Raw genomic sequence first — 21,560 nt, 5'->3', positions numbered from 1 at the left:
AGGGAAGTACGGTTCCCATACCAGGCAGTGATGCAGCCAGTCAGGATGCTCTCAATTGTGCCCCTATAGAAAGTCCTTGGGATTTGGGGGCCCATACCAAACTTCTTCAACTGTCTGAGGTGAAAGGGGCGGTGTTGTGCCTTTTTCACTACACATCCAGTATGTATAGACCACGTGAGATCTTTGGTGTGTATGCTGAGGAACTTGAAGCTGTTCACCCCCTCAACCCCAGATCCATTGATGTCAAATAGGGGCTAGCCTATCTCAATTCCTCCTGTAGTCCACAATCAGCTCCTTTGTTTTTGCGACATTGAGGGAGAGGTTTTTTTGACACCACTGTGTCAGGGTGATGACTTCTTCTCTGTAGGCTGCCTCGTTATTATTTGAGATTATGCCAATCAGTGTAGTGTCATCAGCAAATTTAATTAGTAGATTGGAGCTGCGGGTGGCGACACAATCATGGGTATACAGAGAGTAAAGGAGGGGGCTTAGGACACAGCCTTGTAGGGCACCTGTGATGAGGGTCAGAGGTGAGGGAGTCCACTCATATCACCTGCCAGCAATCAAACTGGTTGAAGAGACTGAGTGGGTCATCGGTGGGGGTGGAAGAGTCCTTGCCGAAAGACCCCTTCTCCCGTCTTCAACCCTCCTCTTCTTCATGGACACCCCGCTCTGGTCTTCTGCCTGCTCTGGATCTCCTTATCGCTAACTGCCGACGGGACATCAACCGTCTCGACTTCACCGCACCTTGTCCCCATTCCAACCTCACTCCTTCGGAACGCTCTGCTCTCCACTCCCTCCGCACTAATCCTAACCTTATTATTAAACCCGCTGATAAGGGGGGTGCTGTTGTAGTCTGGTGTACTGACCTCTACCTTGCCAAGGCACAGTGACAACTCGCGGATACCTCCTCTTATTTACCCCTCGATCATGACCCCACTAAAGAGCACCAGGCCATTGTCTCCCACACCATCACCAACTTTATCCGCTCAGGGGATCTCCCATCCACTGCTACCAACCTTATAGTTCCCACACCCCGCACTTCCCGTTTCTACCTCCTACCCAAGATCCACAAACCTGCCTGTCCTGGCCGACCTATTGTCTCAGCTTGCTCCTGCCCCACCAAACTCATTTCTGCATACCTCGACACTGTTTTATCACCCCTTGTTCAATCCCTTCCGACCTATGTTCCTAACACTTCTCACGCTCTTAAACTTTTCGATGATTTTAAGTTCCCTGGCCCCCACCGCTTTATTTTCACCATGGATGTCCAGTCCTTGTATACTTCCATCCCCCATCAGGAAGGTCTCAAAGCTCTCCGCTTCTTTTTGGATTCCAGACCTAATCAGTTCCCCTCTACCACCACTCTGCTCCTTCTAGCGAAATTAGTCCTTACTCTTAATAATTTCTCCTTTGGCTCCTCCCACTTCCTCCAAACTAAAGGTGTAGCTATGGGCACCCGTATGGGTCCTAGCTATGCCTGCCTTTTTGTTGGGTTTGTGGAACAATCTATGTTCCGTGCCTATTCTGGTATCTGTCCCCCACTTTTCCTTCGCATCGACGACTGCATTGGCGCTGCTTCCTGCACGCATGCAGAACTCGTTGACTTTATTAACTTTGCCTCCAACTTTCACCCTGCCCTCAAGTTTACCTGGTCCATTTCCGACACCTCCCTCCCCTTTCTAGCTCTTTCTGTCTCTGTCTCTGTTTCTGGAGACAGCTTATCCACTGATGTCTACTATAAGCCTACTGACTCTCACAGCTATCTGGACTATTCCTCTTCTCACCCTGTCTCTTGCAAAAACGCCATCCCCTTCTCGCAATTCCTCCGTCTCCGCCGCATCTGCTCTCAGGATGAGGCTTTTCATTCTAGGACGAGGGAGATGTCTTCCTTTTTTAAAGAAAGGGGCTTCCCTTCCTCCACTATCAACTCTGCTCTTAAACGCATCTTCCCCATTTCACGTACATCTGCTCTCACTCCATCCTCCCGCCACCCCACTAGGAATAGGGTTCCCCTGGTCCTCACCTACCACCCCACCAGCCTCCGGGTCCAACATATTATTCTCCGTAACTTCCGCCACCTCCAACGGGATCCCACCACTAAGCACATCTTTCCCTCCCCCACTCTCTCTGCATTCCGCAGGGATCGCTCCCTACACAACTCCCTTGTCCATTCGTCCCCTCCATCCCTCCCCACTGATCTCCCTCCTGGCACTTAACCGTGTAAGCGGAACAAGTGCTACACATGCCCTTACACTTCCTCCCTTACCACCATTCAGGGCCCCAAACAGTCCTTCCAGGTGAGGCAACACTTCACCTGTGAGTCGACTAGGGTGATATACTGTGTCCGGTGCTCCCGATGTGGCCTTTTATATATTGGCGAGACCCGACGCAGACTGGGAGACCGCTTTGCTGAACATCTACTCTCTGTCGGCCAGAGAAAGCAGGATCTCCCAGTGGCCACACATTTTAATTTCACATCCCATTCCCATTCTGACATGTCTGTCCACGGTCTCCTCTACTGTAAAGATGAAGCCACACTCAGGTTGGAGGAACAACACCTTATATTCCGTCTGGATAGCCTCCAACCTGATGGCATGAACATCGACTTCTCTAACTTCCGCTAAGGCCCCACCTCCCCCTCGTACCCCATCTGTTACTTCTTTTATGCACACATTCTTTCTCTCACTCTCCTTTTTCTCCCTCTGTCCCTCTGAATATACCTCTTGCCCATCCTCTGGGTCCCCCCCCCCCCTTGTCTTTCTTCCCGGACCTCCTGTCCCATGATCCTCTCGTATCCCCTTTTGCCAATCACCTGTCCAGCTCTTGGCTCCATCCCTCCCCCTCCTGTCTTCTCCTATCATTTTGGATCTCCCCCTCCCCCTCCAACTTTCAAATCCCTTACTCACTCTTCCTTTAGTTAGTCCTGACGAAGGGTCTCGGCCTGAAACGTCGACTGCACCTCTTCCTGCAGATGCTGCTTGGCCTGCTGCGTTCACCAGCAACTTTGATGTGTGTTGCTTGAATTTCCAGCATCTGCAGAATTCCTGTTATAGACTGTATAATCTGTGATTCAAGATATCACACATTAGTTCACCTTTAGGTCCACTTTTGACAACTGAAGAATTATTCTCATTAACTCATTTCGATTTGACCAGTCTCTTTCCAACTGTGAGCAAAAAATTATGTAAAAGAACAATTCTAAAAGTTGACAGATAATATTTGAATACTGATAATTAATTTATCCTCTATAGTGCTTGAACTTATTTAGAGTTTACAGAATTACTCTAATGACTTATGACATGAATTTCTAATTTAAACTATCAGCTTCATGAAATGGCTCTGCAGTTTTGTTAAGAAACTGAGGATTTTATTAAAACCAAGATAATGATTAATTATCAACACAACTCAACACTAACATTATCTTCCTGAGACTAGATGCTGTAAGTAAGTGCTTATCTAGTTTTTTACATCTGTGATGGTGTTAAATCGAGAATCATGGATTCTGCTGTTCAGTCTCCACTTTGCCAGCATGTGTGTTTGACGCTTTTTTAAAAAATGTATTGTGGACTGAAAGTGTATCCACATTTGTTTCTGTTAATGGAATGAAGTATGTGAAATGTGAACATTTGGATGGCACGCTGAATATTTAAGAAGACAGCTGTACAGGGTAATATTTAAAAAGACAGCTGGGTGAGATGAGATCTCTCCTAAAGAACTACAGTACCTATTGTTTCCAGCCTTGACTCTCCTATACTGTACATCAGTTGCATACATAGTGTACACTGAAAATTTAGAGAACCTTGTTAACAGTATTTGCAGGATACCTGTGGAAAATATATGTTTGCAGAAGGTAATACAGTTGTGGGTGTATTCCTTCAAAAACATGTTCCTGAGTGAGTAGAGTTATTTTTATTGTGCTAGTGAACTTTATCCAATTAATACAAGGTTGACATGTCAGACGAAACTAATGTTTGGTGATTTTTTTTCTCTAGCAACAATGAGCATCAAGAACCAGACAGGTGTGTCCAACTTGATGGGACTGCAGGATGTCATATTTTTTAGTTTGTAGCACAACGGTGAAAGCATTGAAAGTTGTGGATCATGTGATGTCCATAGGCGTCACTGGACACATGTAGTGATGTCAAATGGCATGTAACACATTGTGGTAAATTTTACCATACGTGTGAAACCAACAAAAATGTTAAAGCTGATTTTTTTCTTAATGGAAAACCTGAGATATCCAAATTTCTTCAGTGATGGGCCTTCCTTAAGTATTCATTGTTACTGCTTGTACCCTCTTCAACTCCTGGCTCACCATCATTCCAATGGCCTCAACCACAAATCCCTGCCTTCAAAAATCATTTGTCTCAATTACCTGATTTACTCGTTTCCTTTCTGTTCAAGACAGTGATTCAAGGGAAGGGAGTCCTGATTTAAAAAAAAATAAATCTGACAGTAATAGTGCTATTTGAATGTAAAGATTCTGTATGTGAGCTGAGGTAAAAGTTATTAGTTTATTCACGTTCAGTTGATGAATACAAGTACTTCTATGGAGTTTAGAATTAAATTTCAGAAAGTTTTTCCATAGAAATGTTATTGGTGAGAGTCCTGAACAACATTGTTTTGCTTGCGGTGACAAAAGTGATCAGGAAATGTTACTAAATACCATGACGACACACACAATGCTGGAGGAACTGAGCAGGCCAGGCAGTATATATGGAAAAAGAGTACAGTCCATGTTTTGGGCTGAGATCCTTCATCGGGACTGGAAAAAAAAAGATGAGAAGTTAGAGCAGTAAGGTGGGGAACGCGGAGGAAGAAGTACAGGTTGGTAGGTGATAAGTAAAGCTGGGGATCGGTGAAGCTGGGAAGCTGATAGATGAAAGAGATAAAGGGCCGGAGAAGGGGGAATCTGATTGGAGAGGGTAGAAGACCATGTAAGAAAGCGAAGAGGGAGGAGCTCCGGGGGAGGTGATGGGCAGGTAAGGAGATAAGGTGAGAGAGGGAAACGGGAATGGAGGAATGATGTGGGGGTGGGAGCAATTACTGGAAATTTGAGATATTGATGTTCATGCCATCGGGTTGGAGGCTACCCAGAGAAGAATATAAGGTGTTGCTCCTCCTCATAGCGACAGTAGAGGAGGCCATGGACTGACGTGGGAAAAGGAATGGGAAGTAGAATTGAAATGGGTGGCCAGCTTTTCATGGGAGGTCCTGCTTTTCCTGGCGGATGGAGCATAGGTGCTTGGTGAAGCAGTCTTCCAGTCTATGCTGGGTCTCGCCGATACACAGGAGGCCACACCTGGAACACCGGACACAGTAGATGACCCCAACAGGCTCACAGGTGAAGCGTCACCTCACCTGAAAGGACTATTCCGGGCCCTGAATGGTAGTGAGGGAGGAGGTGTAGGGGCAGGTGTAGCACTTGTTCCACTTGCGAGGTTAAGTACCAGGACGGAGTTTATAATAAACCCACTGATTCTCACGGCTACTTCCCACCCTGTCACTTGTAAAAATGCCATCCCCCTTCAGTTCCTTTGTCTTTGCTGCATTTGCCCTCAGGATAAGGCTTCTCATTCCAGAACGAAGGAGATGTCGTCCTTCAAAGAAAAGGGCTTTCCTTCCTCCACCATCAGCTCTGCCTTCAACCACATCTCTTCCATTTTGTCTGCCCTCACCCTATCTTCCCTCCATTCCAACAGGGATAGGGTTCCTCTTGTCCTCACCTACCTTCCCTATCAGCCTCTGGGTCCAGCGCAAAATTCTCTTACACCATCTCCAGTGGGATTGCTCCACCAAGTACATCCCCCCCCCACCAGATTTTGCTTTCCCCAGGGATCGCTCCCTATGTGACTCCCTTGCCCCTCATCCCTCCCCACTGATCTTCCTCCTGGTACTTATCCTTGCAAGCAGAACAAGTGCTACAGCTGCCCCTACACCTCCCTCACTGCCATTCAGGGACCCAAACAGTCCTTCCAGGTGAGGCGACACTTCACCTGTGAGTCTGAGCTCACCTACTGTATCTAGTGCTTCCAGTCTGGCCTCTTCTATATCAATGAGACCCGACATAGTTTGGGAGACCACTTCGTTGAACACCTATGCTTAGTCCGCCAGAAAAAGCAGGATTTCCTGGTGGTCTTCCATTTCAATTCGACTTCCCATTCCCATTCCAACATGTCAGTCCACCCCCTCCTCTGTTGCTTCGATGAGGCCATTCTCAGGTGGGAGGAGCAACACCTTGTACTCCTCCCACTTCTCTTTCTTCCATGGTCTTCTCCCCTCCCCTAACAGATTTCCCCTTCTCCAGCTCTTTATCTCTTTCACCTATCAGCTTCTCAGCTCTTTACTTCACCCCTCCCTTGGTTTCATCTATCACCTACCAACTTGTACTACTTCCTCCCACCCCCCTCCCACCTTCTTGCTCTAGCTTCTCATCGGTTTTTCCAGTCCTGAAGAAGAGTCTTGACCCAAAATGTCGACTGTTTACTCTTTTCCACAAATGCTGCCAGGCCTGCTGAATTCCCCTAGCATTTTGTGGGTGTTGCTTGGATTTCCAACATCTGTAAATTTTCTCTTTGTGCTCATGATATCGGAAAGCAAAAATTCTGAGTCTTATATAAGTACTATAATACTGAATCCTTGTACAAGTAGAAACACTTGAGTGCAGCAGCTTTTGAATCCGATTGATGTTGAACTGCAGAATATCTGGACCACAAAATATGACCTTGATCAACTTCCTCTGGGCGGGAGAACTGTGCAGGCACTTGTTGGTTTGAACTGCTCCCTCTAAGCTGTGCAGGTGCGCAGCCGCACAGTAACTGCAATGCTCCCACACACATAGCCTTTGTTGCTGTGCAGCTGGAATTTTCTTGACATTTAAAGGGGCAGGTGTGGCACTTATTCCATTTGCAAGGATAAGTACCAGGAGGGAGATCGGTGGGGGGGGGGGGGAAATGAATGGACAAGGGAGTCACGTAGGGAGTGATCCATGCAGAAAGCAGAATCTGGGGTGGAGGGAGGAAGGGAGAGATGTGCTTGGTGGTGGAATCCCACTGGAGATGGCGGAAGTTAAGGCTGATTTATATTTGTGCATATGGGCTAAGCTGTAGCCTACGCCATAGGCCTGATTTATAATTTTGCGTAGCCCTACGCCATAGTGAGCATGCGTAGTTGTGTCTGCGTCACTCTGCGAGTCACCGCCAAAACGCTAGTTGGCGGTGGGGCTTCTATGCCATTATGTTGAGCTTCTTCGTGAGAGACATGGACGAGGAAATGCATTTCAAGTATTTTCAGATGTTGACAGGTAGACTTGACTATTTGGTTCATCGTCTCCAACCATTTATTTCGCATCAGTGTACAGTCATGGTAGAGAAAAGCAACCGGAAATGCCTAGGAGGAAATGTGATGCTACCAAGCGAACCAATCACAGTTGTTGCGGTCTGCATCGCCACGACGCGTGAGTTACTTTTTTGGGGAGATGCACGTCACCCTACAGCATAGGGTATGGCATAGAGTACACGGTACCTATGGCGTACATTTGATACAGAAGTATACATTGGGCTTTACAGAGAACTTAAAGCGTAGTTTTTGGGCCTTATTTTTAAAAAATGGAAAAATTCCTGCTTAGAGCAATGGTTGGAGTGCGCAGCTGTTTTTTAAAAAAAATAATAATTGAGGGAATAAGGATTTGGAGAACAGTCGTAACTCGTTTCTGTAAGGTTTTTCTAAAATGCTGTTGGCTGAATTTGCAAATGAAGCACTCGTAGGTTGATTAACTGCATATCTTAGTTAATTTTAGTCTTGGTTGGACCTTAGTTACGATTAGCATAGATCAGAATCAGGTTTATTATCACCAGCATGTGACGTGAAATTTGTTAACTTAGCAGCATCAGTTCAATACATTACATAATAATATAAAAGAAATAAATAAACAAGTGTATCAATTATAGTATAGGTATATTGAATAGATTAAAAATCGTGCAAAAAACAAAATATATATGATTTTTTTAAATGAGGTGGTGGTGTCCAAAGGTTCAATATCCATTTAGGAATTGGATGGCAGAGGGGAAGAAGCTGTTTCTGAATTGCTGAGAGTGTGCCTTCAGGCTTCTGTACCTCCTGTCTGATGATAACAGTGCCCTGGGTGCTGGAGGTCCTTTAATAAGGGATGCTGCCTTTCTGAGACACCGGCCCCTGAAGATGTCCTGGGTACTTTGTAGGCTAGTACGCAAGGTGGAGCTGACTAGATTTACAACGCTCTGCAGCTTCTTTCGGTCCTGTGCAGTAGCTCCCCCTCCCCGCCCCGCCCAATACCAGACAGTGATGCAGCCTGTCAGAATGCTCTCCATGGTACATCTATAGACGTTTTTGAGATTTGTACCGATTAACTACAGATTCACAACCTGTTGGACCAGTGAATTTCAACCTGTACTACTATTCTAAGCAAGCATTCAATTTCCCTTGTTTTCTGCTCCATCACAGTGAACTGTTTGAAGAAATGCTAGTGAGTAGATGAGAAACTGTTTTTCAAGTACTGATCTTTATCAGGGCATAAAACATTTTTTATCGTTTGAGAATTTCTTGGATTGTTCATAAACCTTAAAAAGGATCCCTTTATTGCACATTTTCTGTGTCTTTGTACAAGCAACAAGTATCTCCTGTAGCTGATGGGAAAGAATAGCTTTTGACCATTGTGTTTCCCAGTAATTGTCTGAAAAATGCAATTAAATGTTAGATATAATAAATTAATTTGTATGTTTGTGTGTTTTTGTTAATAAACAGATTACCAGAGACTGATGACAGTAGCAGAAAGTATCACAGCAATACTGTTTCCCTGTCAGTGGCAACATGTGTATGTCCCCATCCTCCCAGCATCACTCCTTCATTTTTTAGATGCTCCTGTTCCTTACTTGATGGGTTTGCATTCCAATGGGCAGGATGACCGGTCTAAGTTAGAGTTGCCACAAGAGGTGAGTATCTCTAACTTGCCTACTCCGCTAACATTACGCAGCATCCAGCTAATTATTCCATGGAGAAGCAAAGTGAAACCCTAGTTATAAGGAATTTAGCTCAGTCTATTCTAACAATCGAGTGAAGTTCATTTTGAGTTCGGATTATAGCAGACTGAAGACCAGAATTTAGCTGAAATCTTGCATTAACATGTGGTCAAAGTGTCTATTTAATCTGTTAAATCTCATAAAAGTGATTGAGGATGATCATAAGTACACGTTTTCCTTTAATGTGACATATTTGCAAAGTAGTGGCCATTCTTATTTGTCCACCTTTTATTTCACACCAATATAATTGATTCTTAATTCCCCAAAATTAAATAAGTTCTTAATTAAATAACTGAAGTGGTTTGAGATGGAATCAGCCTCGCAATCTACTTTCCTGTGGCCTTGCACCTTGGGGTCTACCTGCACTGCACTTTCTCTATAAGCTTTATTTTGCATTCTGTTACTGATTTCCCTTATACTAATTTGTGCATTGTAGGGATGATATGGTCTGTATGGACAGCAGGCTAAAACAAGTTTTTTTTTCACTGTACCTCAATACCTGTGACAATAATAAACCAATTTACCAAAATTACACTGGCACCACCTTCTCAAGGTAACCAATGCTGAGAATAACTCATCGTCACACTGATGTGATAGGCATGTATATGCATACATGTTTTGAAATTTTATTATATCTGTCGTCAAGTTTGATCATTCTCCAAATCTTAATATCCAGATTTATTCTGCTGTCAACCATCACTCTATTCCCTAGTATTGATAAGCAATTCCTGTTGTCCATATGCATTTGGATGCCATTCCTGCATCACCAAGCAGGCTCGGTAGGCATTCACATCACAGAACTTTCAAGGACTTTCCCTTTCACCCCCACCCTGGAAATAATAAATGGGGTTTTACTGTGAGTCTTGTAATCCCACTGCAGACCAATCAATGATTGGGATTTTTTTTTTTTTTATTAAGTGCAATCGTGAACAATAGCCAGATCAGAAATGCTGATCAAGTCAACTAGTTCCCAAAGAGAACTCTGAAAGGCCAATCAGATGGTTCACTGCTGCTCAGTGATAGAACACAAAAAAATCATATGTACAATTAAGAAACAGATATTCGTATGTGATTTAGATTGTTATGGAAGTTTCTAAAAGATTTAAAATAACTGTTGTAATCACTTTTAAAATCCTGCAGATTTTTCTTTTGTCAAATAGAGAAATTACACAATCCTCAAATATAAAGTTAGAGTTTAAAGCTCCTAGAGGCTGTACAACCATATCTAAAATTTTGTGTGCTTATATCTTTCAAAGGATTTAATGGTGAGAAAATTGCATTAAATATTCAATTCTATTTTATTTTTGTTGAGTATTTTCATCTCTAAGGACTTCAATAATTCACTCATTAAAAACATAGAAAACCTACAGCACAATACAGGCCCTTCGGCCCACATAAGTTGTGCCGAACATGTCCCTACCTTAGAAATTACTAGGGTTACCCATAGCCCTCAGTTTTTCTAAGCTCCATGTACCTATCCAAAAGTCTCTTAAAAGACCCTATGGTATCCGCCTCCACCACTGTTGCCGGCAGTCCATTCTACGCACCCGCCACTCTCTGTGTAAAAAAAATTTTTTAAAAACTTACCCCTGACATCTCCTCTGTATCTATTCCCAAGCACCTTAAACCTGTGCCCTTTTGTGGCAGCCATTTCAGCCCTGGGAAAAAGCCTCTGACTATCTACACGATCAATTCCTCTCATCATCTTATACACCTCTATCAGGTCCCCTCTCATCCTCCATCGCTCCAAGGAGAAAAGGCCAAGTTCACTCAACCTGTTTTCATAAGGCATGCTCACCAATCCAGGCAACATTCTTGTAAATCTCCTTTGCACCCTTTCTTTGGTTTCCACATCCTTCCTGTAGTGGGGCGACCAGAACTGAGCACAGTTCTCCAAGTGGGGTCTGACCAGGGTCCTATGTAGCTGCAACCTTACCTCTCGGCTCCTAAATTCAGTTCCACAATTGGTGAAGGCCAATACACCGTATGCCTTCTTAACCACAGAGTCAACCTGCTCAGCTGCTTTGAACGTCCTATGGACTCGGACCCCAAAATCCCTCTGATCCTCCACACTGCCAAGAGTCTTACTATTAATACTATATTCTGCCATCATATTTGACCTACCAAATGAACCACTTCACACTTATCTGGATTGAACTCCATCTGCCACTTCTCAGCCCAGTTTTGCTCAATGTCCTGCTGTAACCTCTGTCAGCCCTCCACACTATCCACAACACCCCCAACCTTTGTGTTATCAGCAAACTTACTTACCCATCTCTCCACTTCCTCATCCAGGTCATTTATAAAAATCACGAAGAGTGAGGGTCCCAGAACAGAACCCTGAGGCACACCACTGGTCACCGACCTCCATGCAGAATATGACTCGTCTACAACCAGTCTTTGCCTTCTGTGGGCAAGCCAGTTCTGGATCCACAAAACAATGTCCCTTTGGATTCCATGTCTCCTTACTTTCTCAATAAGCCTTGCATGGGGTACCTTATCAAATGCCTTGCTGAAATCCATATACACTATATCTACTGCTCTTCCTTTATCAATGTGTTTAGTCACATCTTCAAAAAATTCAATCAAGCTCGTAAGGCACAACCTGCCTTTGACAAAGCCATGCTGACTATTCCTAATCATATTATACCTCTCCAAATGTTCATAAATCCTGCCTCAGGATCTTCTCCATCAACTTACCAACCACTGAAGTAAGACTCACTGGTCTGTAATTTCCTGGGCTATCTCTACTCCCTTTCTTGAATAAGGAACAACATCCGCAACCCTCCAATCTTCCGGAACCTTTCCCGTCCCCATTGATGATGCAAAGATCATCGCTAGAGGCTCAGCAATCTCCTCCCTCGCCTCCCACAGTAGCCTGGTAGGAGGAAGTATTGCAAAATGATTTTGTAGGAGGAAGTATTGCAAAGTGATTTCTCAACCAGTGAAGTTTAATAGGCATGAGGAACTTGACTGATGATCTGCTTGAGAGTATCAGAAAGGCCAATTATGACAATTTGATTGCCGTTACAGTTGTAAAATCCAGGCTGAAATCTTTCCATGGCACAAATCTGACCTGTTAGCTATATAATAAATACATATACAGTGGCATGCAGAAGTTTGGGCACCCCAGTCAAAATTTCTGTTACTGTGAATAGTTAAGCGAGTAAAAGATGGACTCATTTCCAAAAGGTGTAAAGTTAAAGATGACACATTTCTTTAATATTTTATGCAAGAAAACTTTTTCATTTCCGTCTTTTACAGTTTTAAAATAACAAAAAAGGAAAAGGGCCCGAAGCAAAAATTTGGGCACCCTGTACGGCAGTACTTAGTAACACCCTCTTTGGCAAGTATCACAGCTTGTAAATGCTTCTTGTAGCCAGCTAAGAGTCTTTCAATTCTTGTTTGGGGGATTTTCGCCTATTCTTCCTTGCAAAAGGCTTCTAGTTCTGAGATTCTTGGGCCGTCTTGCATGCACTGCTCTTTTGAGGTATATCCACAGATTTTCGATGATTAGGTCAGGGGGCTGTGAGGCCCATGGCAAAACCTTCAGCTTGCGCCTCTTGAGGTCGTTTATTGTGGATTTTGAGGTGTGTTTAGGATCATTATCCTGTTGTAGAAGCCATCCTCTTTTCATCTTCGGCTTTTTTACAGACGATGTGATATTTGCTTCCAGAATTTGCTGGTATTTAATTGAATTCCTCTACCAGTAAATGTTCCCCATGCCACTCGCTGCAACACAAGCCCGAAGCATGATCGATCCACCCTCGTGCTTAACAGTTGGAGGTGTTCTTTTCATGGAATTCTGCACCCTTTTTTCTCCAAACATACCTTTGCTCATTGCGGCCAAAAAGTTCTATTCAAAAAATTCAAAGGAACATCTAAACAAGCCTGATGCATTTTGGAAACAAGTCCTGTGGACTGATGAAGTTAAAATAGAACTTTTTGGCCCCAAACAAGAATTGAAAGGCTCTTAGCTGGCTACAGAAAGCGTTTACAAGCTGTGATACTTGCCAAAGGGGGTGTTACTAAGTACTGCCATGCAGGGTGCCCAAACTTTTGCTTCGGGCCCTTTTCCTTTTTTGTTATTTTGAAACTGTAAAAGATGGAAATAAAAAAGTTTTCTTAAAATATTAAAGAAATGTGTTATCTTTAATGTTATGCCTTTTGGAAATCAGTTCATCTTTTACTCACTTAGCTGTTCACAGTAACAGAAATTTTGACCGGGGTGCCCAAACTTCTGCATGTCACTGTATGTCCCTGTTTTAAAGGGGGAGGTGAACTTTTAATTTTGTTAAAGTGAGGAAGTAATTGACCTGTTACAAAGTTATACTTGCTCTTTAAAAACAAAGAGTACCAATTTTTACTTGCTGTCTGATTTGCAGCTTCCAAAAGAGCCTGTGAATTCAATAATTATAGCAATCATAGTGATACCGAAGAAATTACTAGTATTGGATGATGAAAGTAATAGAAACTTCTGATTAATTTTAAAAAGATTTTCTTTTGTTTCCCAGAAGACGTTGATTTAGGAAAGTTGAATAAGTTATAGCAGGCCATGAAAACGTAACTGGTCTGTTTCAGTCTCTTTATGAGTTGAAAAATAAATGGGATGTGTCTGTTTATCTAACAGCAATATAATTGTTTGCATTTCTGACAAAAAAAAGAGTTTGACTCTTTCTAAATATATATTTAACTTTTTCAGGCAAATCTGTGTTTTGTGGATATAGACAACCATTTTATTGAGTTGCCGGAAGACTTGCCTCAATTTCCAAACAAATTGGAATTTATTCAAGAAGTCTCTGAAATTCTCATGGCTTTTGGGATTCCACCTGAAGGGAACTTGCACTGCAGTGAAAGTGCCTCTAAGCTGAAAGACTTCAAAGAGAGTGATGTGGCCTGTGATAAGAAGAACGGAAATGTTGCTGGGTCAGCACTGAACACTTATGAATTGCTGAAGGAAAATGAAACCATGGCAAGACTGCAGGCTCTCGTGAAGAGGACTGGTGTCAGTTTAGAAAAGGTTTGTTTTGAACTTTAGATTTTTGGGTCCAGTTTGAGATTGTCTTGTAATGACAGCTATCTATGCACTTCAGGGGAAGCATTGAAAAGTTCCTTAGTGAGCTCTTAAAATTAGCTTATTCTTGCAGAAATTTAGCTGAAAAATCTAATTATATTACATTATTAGTATGTTAATGCCTGAAGACTGAGTTAGCAGCACAAAAGTGTTTTTGAAAGCTGATGGAAAAAGTTTACAACTATATTAATACTCTTTACGTAATTAGTGAACTTCTTTCTTTAACATTGCACTGGTAGGTATTGGATTTTACTGATTCTTTTCACCATCAGATGGTATAGCATTGTTAACATATTGGAACATGTTATACATTCTTCATTATAGGTCAATTAATATAGTGAATTTGGACACCCAACTATAAAGTTATTTATTTTCTGTCTTTGAGCAATTTTTTTAAAATGGGAGACTTGGTATGCAAATTCAACCACCTTTTAATTGGTGTATGAAATGGGTTTCTTATTCTATAATTGAAAACACATTTTTATCTATTTTCCTTGTAACTGATTTCCAATTTTGTTTTGGCTTTCATAGCTTTTAATCGATCCTTTGCCAACCTACTGCTGATTGCTCTTCTTCCCAGTTAGGGCTTTTGTAAAGCAACTCCTAGTGCACACGTTAGTTAAATTTAGTCTAGAAATTTAACCGCATCATGACTTCTCTTTTGGGTATTGTGCAAATAAAAATCTGGATTCTTTTTCCAGAGTAAAATATGTTAGTGACATTTTCCAAGTTGTTTTCTGTCAGTCAAGAAGGTTAACTCTGCAGGTCTGGGTATCAATGAAACTGGCACCCTGAAACATTTTCCAGGCTTGGAGCATTGGATCAGAATTTTCATTATACCATTTGGAGCATTTTGGGGGAACTGGGTATGTGTTGTTCCAGGTGAAACCACAAATGCTTTGTTATTAGCTTGGTCTTCCCAATGTAGCAAAAGTCTAGAATCTTTTTAAGTAAGCTCTTACAGTGTGTTTTTCGGGGCTCATTACTACTCCCACCACCTGCAATCTACGGATGTTCCTGATGTATTCCAGTCTCACCTATTGCTCTCTCTTTCCCTGCTGCTCACCTTGAACTTGGTCTGGTTCAAATCTAGGTTTACCCCAGCTTCCTCACTTAAGTTTCCAAAAATCACTTGCCTATCTCACTGGCTCAATTACTGCCCCCAGGCCAAAACAGATGCCTGATCTACCCTGGAGACTCTGCAGATCCCTTTATTTTCAAGACCTCCTCCTAAGCTAAAACAACGCAAAAAGCAGCCATGAGACATGCTACTAGATGGCACATTTTGGGCGGGCAGGGGGAATATTGTTCTTTGACTGTTAATGGTTGACCCCAGGCATGGCTGAAGTTTGCATTTTGTGTTCATGGCTGATGGTCTTTGGCATCCCCCTTCATTGCTTGTCCAACACAGCCTTTTGGTTGAATTTCTGGACTTAGATTCCATTTAAACCAGTTTATGTAAATAGCAATTTTCCATTGGTTTATGTTAATTTTCTGGGGGAAAAAACAGACTAAATATGCTTGAAACTGAAGAAAATGTGAAATAAACATAAGCCATTTAATATTTTACTTTTATGAACCTCCTATTGATGTGCTATTGTTACATTGTGGGAAGTGGAACTTAGTTCTTCAAACTATGTAAAATTATTGTATTTATTGTAATAGAAGAATATATATATGTTTTAGAATTATCAATGTTTACTTATAAATCTAAGAGTTACTCTTTTTGTGTTGATGTAGAGAGCAGTATCACTGGCTACTGGAACTGTTTTTGTTAAGAAACTTGTTAGAAGAGAGCACCGTTTTCTGGCCAACTATTTTTTAAAGAATTCATGCTTAGCTTTTTTGGCAGCATAAAAACTGCCTCAGCTTTTAAGAAGGTACTTCCTCCATTTTTCTACTATAAATATATCTCATTTTTTTAATAGAGGGCTGTTATTTTCCACTCTGCAATTTTTATATGGAATTTAAAATAATACACCACAGGAACAGGCCCTTTTCACCTTTTGTCTGTGCCAAATTGAACTAATCCCATCTGCTTACACATGATTTGTGTCTTTCAATTCCTGTCATATTAATGTGTCAGTCTAAATACTACTCGAATGCCACTTTTGTGTCTGTTTCCATCACAACCCCCGCACATTTCCTCAAACTTTCTTCCTCTAGACCAGGGGTTCCTAAACTGGGGTCCATGGACCATTTGGTTAATGATATTGGTTCATGGCATAAACAAGGTTTGGGAACTCCTGCTCAAAACTAAAGCCTCGCCCTTTAGTGTTTGACATATCTACCCTGGAAAGGAGACTCTCACTATTGACCCGATCTATTGTGTGCTCATTTCCACTTCATTTTAGTAACAGAAGATGACCAATTTTCTATTGTTTGCTTTCCTCGGTTACCACTCTTGAAGCATACCTTGTTCACTGTAGAATTGAATGATACAGGTAATTAGGGCTTTAAATATGATGCAACTTGTCAGAGTCAGTGGATCATACTTGGGGTAATAGAGGGAATTCTTAATTAATCATGGCACCCTTTAGTTTGGGAGAATAAAATTGGCTGTTTCTATTCCTCATCACCATCCAGTAATGTTCCTAAAATGTCTTGTATTTGTGTGGTACCTTGGCTCTGACACACATGCCACTGTTTACCCATTCTTGCACTTGAATTGCCAGAGGAGGACTGGTGCTGATGATACTTTGTGTGAAAGTTCAGCCGTTTGGGATTACTGACGGGTTAGTGGAGGACATGTGTGGTTTGAAAGCCATGCTGGTTGGAACAAAGTGCAAAGAACAAGAAGCAATAATGCTGTTGACTTTAGAGTTGTTAGTAAAATGGAAGTGTATCATTCCATGAGTTCATCATTCAGTTTTTTAGGCTAATTTAAAGCCTGTTTAATTTCTAATGATTGTGCTTTTGGCATCAAATTGCAAATTCCTTGTAAGGGCCAATTCAGAAAGATTGAATGGAATTTATCAAAAATTATCCATAAAGTTCTCATTTGCTTACAAGTACATATGTTATTTTATCATTTAATCAATATGAAATTTTAGTCACAGCCATGGTCTGCAAATTGTATTTAATGCAGATGTTTTTAAATGATCTGTTCTCCATTTCCGTGGTCCTGGAAGATTGCCAGTTTCCATTGTGAATATAATTCTAGCCTGCTGCATACAGTGGACAACTAAGAAAGCCTTTAATTTAAAAGCTACCAGAGAAATGGATTGTTTCATGGCTGTAAAAACACTGAATTCAGCATGATTCTACTGGAACTCAACTCCTTGGGGTGGGGGGCACAGCACATGCTCCTGTTTACATCAGTGGTGCAGAGGTCGAGAGTTTTAAGGAGAAAACATCACCATTAGCTTGCCCAGGTCTGAACAACATTGATGCCACAGCCAAGAAAGTTCACCAGTGATTCTCCTTCCTCATTTTTTTATCATCGATGCAGCATGAAAAGCATTCTACCTGGATACATCACAGTTGTAATGGCCACTGCTTGGTTCACCACCCCAGGAAACCGCAGGGTTATGGACACAGCTCAGTGTATCCCAGAAACCAGCCTCCCCTCCATGGACGCTGTCTACACTTCTCGATGCCTCAGTAAGGTAGACAGAATAATCAAGAATCCAACCCACCCTGGGCACACTCTCTTCTCCCTTCTCCCATCAGTAGAAGATATAAAATCCTGAAAGCAAGTACCAGCAGGCTAAAGGATAGCTTCTGTTCCGCTGTTATAAGACTTGAATGGTTTCCTGGTACAATAAGTTGGATTCTTGACCTCGTTGTAACAGTGCACATTATTGTCTACCTGCACTGTGCTTTCTTTGTACTGTAACTTTATTCTGCACTCTGTTATTGTTTTATCTTGTACTACCTCAGTGCACTGTTGTAATGAATTGATTTGTATGGACAGTATGCAAGACTACTTAAGTACTTGTGATAATAACACTGGATGACAATTTTTTTCGAAAGCATTACTTTCTCGGAATCTTTTTTTTGTTTATGATTGACCGCTTGAAGCTGAACACAAGAATAATTTAAGACTATTTGTATCATGTGAGAATTTGGAGAAACAAGAAATTAACTTTTATTGAATCTAATATATTTAATTGTATAACGGTGCTGATGCTTTGCAATAGTTCAACTAAGCTAAAAACGTTCTGTTGCTGCTTTTCATTTGTAGTCAGTGTTCGAGGCTCCTTGCTTAAGTGTCCAACAATAATCAGCCAGCATCAATGGATTCCACTTGCCCTGATGCTGTTTCTCCATGACCACAATGTCCTGGTGAAACCTTGCACCACTGACAGCTGCCAAGATTTGCAGGGAAGAGGTCTAAATGGGAATACTGAAAATCAATCTTTAGTAACATGTTGCATTTCATGGTTTAGTGCTTAAAGCATGTTGTCAACCTGCTGCAGGTAGTTTGGTGCTGTGTAGTTGCCAAGAAAATTTTCAACAACGTCCTTGAATATCTTCCATGCGGCTTTCTCCAAACCTACTAGAAATTCTTTGCATTGCCCATCATTGATGACCTGTTCGCTTTGTGCCTTAATCTTGGCATTAGTTATTTTGGGAAACACCTATCTCAAATATCAAAATTCTTCATGGAAATTTATAGCCTTTTTAAAAGCTATCCTGCCATGCAGCATTTGCCCTGCCGAAGCATGCCCAATCATGCCTGGACAAGCTTACATTGTGAGCAACATTTTAATTGACTTGAATTATGAATTGAAATAAATATAGGTGACTTCATTAAAAAAAATGGTGTGTGATAGGGAAATGACATGGTGATTTTCATGATCAGCTCAAAATCCATAAAATATATCCAAACATATTCAGGAAGCAAAATCTTTGATGTCCATTGTAATAAATGCATCTACCAATTTCTCTTGTCATTTTGGGAATCATTCTAATTCATTCTAAGCATAATGCAAAGGTTAATTCAATGGTATTGGTTGAAGAAAATTGCTTTTTCAGCAGTTATGTAATTTTAAAATTGTTTCTTATTTCATCTCTTTCCTACCTATGAAAATAAAGTCTATTTTCCTTGATCTGCAAAATTCAAAGTGCACAAAATATTTCATTAAGAAATGAAGAAGTGATTTAGTCATGTTTTGTATTAAATTTTTGATACAAATTGTTTAATATAGTCTCAATAATAAGTAGATAACTTTATTGTATGGCAACACACACAAAATGCTGGAAGAACTCAGCAGGTCAGGCTATGAGTGTATAAACAATTGACTTTTTAAGTTGAGACCCTTCTTCAGGACTGGAAAGGAAGGGGGATGACACCAGATTAAAAAGGTGGGTTGAGGGGAAGGAGGATAGCTAGAGAGTGATAGGTGAAGCCAGGTGGGTGGGAAAGGTAAAGGGCTGGCGATGAAGGAATCTGATAGGAGAAAGGGAAGGAGGAGGAGCACCGGGTTTGGTGGGGTGAGTGGTAGGCAGGTGAGAAGAGGTAAAAGGTCAGAGTGGGAAATAGAAGAAGAGAGGGGTGCTCCTCTTGAACTTGTATATCTGTCCATATATTAGGATGATGTCTTGATTTGTGCTTTGAAGTAGGCTTTGGCTGTAAGCTAAGTGTTCAAACCGAATGGAAAATTTATCGTCATTTAAGGACCTTATTTCGTCATACATGATATGATAGTAAATTGTAGGTAATGATTTTAACTGTTTCTACTCTGATTTCTCCAAAAGGATTGTATTATTTTTAAAAGGGTGTAGTCACTATCAAAAGGTAAATCCACAGAGCAAATCAGCGGGCAACCTCCAGTTAATTTTTACCCCGCTTTCGTCACAGTCTGTTGAGTATGATGGATTGTCTGTTTTTGCTTTTCCAGTTGGAAGTGAGAGAAGAAGCTGGAAGTAACAAAGATTTGAAGGTTCATTGTGACGAGGAAGAGCTGAGGATCCATCAGCTAAACATCCAGATCAGAGAAGTCTTTGCCAATCGCTTTACCCAGATGTTTGCTGATTATGAGGTATTTGTAATTCAGCCCAGCCAGGACAAGGAATCCTGGTTCAATAATCGGGAACAAATGCAGAACTTTGATAAGGTGGGTTAAGGTCTAAAGATGCAAAGTTTACTGCTTTCAAAGTGCAGGTCCTCCTCCGGTAATGGAGGCCCAACTTGTGTACTGTCCGCACATATGAACGAGTGTTTGGGAGACTCGTGGGATGGATCTGCTGGCTGCTCTAAGGCAGCAGGCAGTTTCTGCCATGTGGGAACTTGGTTTGTGGAATATCTGGTTGAATTAAATGCCTTGGTTTAACTACACCTTGCTCCTAGTGGCCTTTGTTACCCAAACAATTTGCAAGTTGGTTGCTGGCAATATATGCAAATGAAAACAATCAGTTCTCAGGAATGGCATCCTATCCTACCTGTGGAGGACCTGCACTACTTAAATGGTGTTTGAAAGAATGTATCAAAGTCTATAGCTGATTGTTAACATGGTATGGAATCTTCATCAGATTTTCTTTCTCTGTTTGTTTTCCTAGTTTTCTAATAATTAATCACTGTTCCAACTACAGTGTCCTAAATTGAAAAGGAATACATGACGCAGCTTTTAGGATTTATTTCTGTATCTTTTGTTTTTTTTCAATAGCACCATACCTTTGCCAAAAATACTCCTTTTCTCAAAAAGCTTTGAGGCTAAGTATTTAGTTATTTCTTTGTTTTAACATGTGTAATATTACTGATTTTGGGGGGGATATGTGTATGTGCTAACACAAAGGAAGAGTTTCATGGTAGCTAATAGTTTTCAAAACAAATCATTTAATTGTACAATTCTAGGAATCTTTGCTGTCCAGGGCTATCAAGTAATTGATTTTTTTGACATATGGGCATGGCACTATTAGCATAGATTGTACAAGTTAGAAGTAAGCATGAGAACTCCAGACAAAGTTTAGATAATAATTATTTGTAAAGTCAAAAAAATTCTTTCATTTCTCATTAATCATTGAATATTGATATTGATTTGGTTTCTTTGCAGGCTTCTTTCCTTTCAGACCAACCTGAACCCTACCTACCATTTCTGTCCAGATTTCTTGAAACGCAAATGTTTGCGTCATTCATTGACAATAAGATAATGTGTCACGACGATGATGATAAAGACCAAATTTTGAGGGTGTTTGATACCAGAGTTGACAAAATAAGGACTTTGAATGTTAGGACGCCAACACTGCGTACATCAATGTATCAGAAGTGTACCACTATTGACTCAGCAGGTAAAGGTGTTGCTTTTACGTCTGGAATCTAGGCATTGTTGACAAGGTTGGCACGTGTTGCGATGGGAAGTGCAATGTTTGGGCTGTTTTGTGCTTGCGTTCCACATTTCAGTTGTCTGTTTTGGATTTTGTTCTTGCCTTAATTGTATATAGGTTTACTGTGAAAATACATGTTCAATAATTTCTACCTGATT

The 21,560-nt window shown here is 41.3% G+C and overlaps 1 protein-coding gene across 4 annotated transcripts in view; it reads left to right on the top strand.

The window, feature by feature from the left end:
* The window catches only part of dennd5a (DENN/MADD domain containing 5A), a 163,407-nt gene that overhangs the window by 79,596 nt on the left and 62,251 nt on the right, over positions 1-21,560 (top strand). For all 4 annotated transcript variants that reach the window (XM_072272607.1, XM_072272605.1, XM_072272606.1 and 1 more), the window contains 4 exons: positions 8,785-8,972; positions 13,762-14,079; positions 19,980-20,195; positions 21,132-21,366. In XM_072272607.1, coding sequence (XP_072128708.1) covers positions 8,785-8,972; positions 13,762-14,079; positions 19,980-20,195; positions 21,132-21,366 — 957 coding nt within the window. The remainder of the gene's footprint in view (positions 1-8,784; positions 8,973-13,761; positions 14,080-19,979; positions 20,196-21,131; positions 21,367-21,560) is intronic.

Source organism: Mobula birostris, chromosome 11 (genome assembly GCF_030028105.1).
Source record: "Mobula birostris isolate sMobBir1 chromosome 11, sMobBir1.hap1, whole genome shotgun sequence".
Classification (NCBI taxonomy): domain Eukaryota; kingdom Metazoa; phylum Chordata; class Chondrichthyes; order Myliobatiformes; family Myliobatidae; genus Mobula; species Mobula birostris.
The sequence above is the reverse complement of the archived record's forward strand: the minus strand, read 5'-3'. Positions and strand labels throughout refer to the sequence as shown.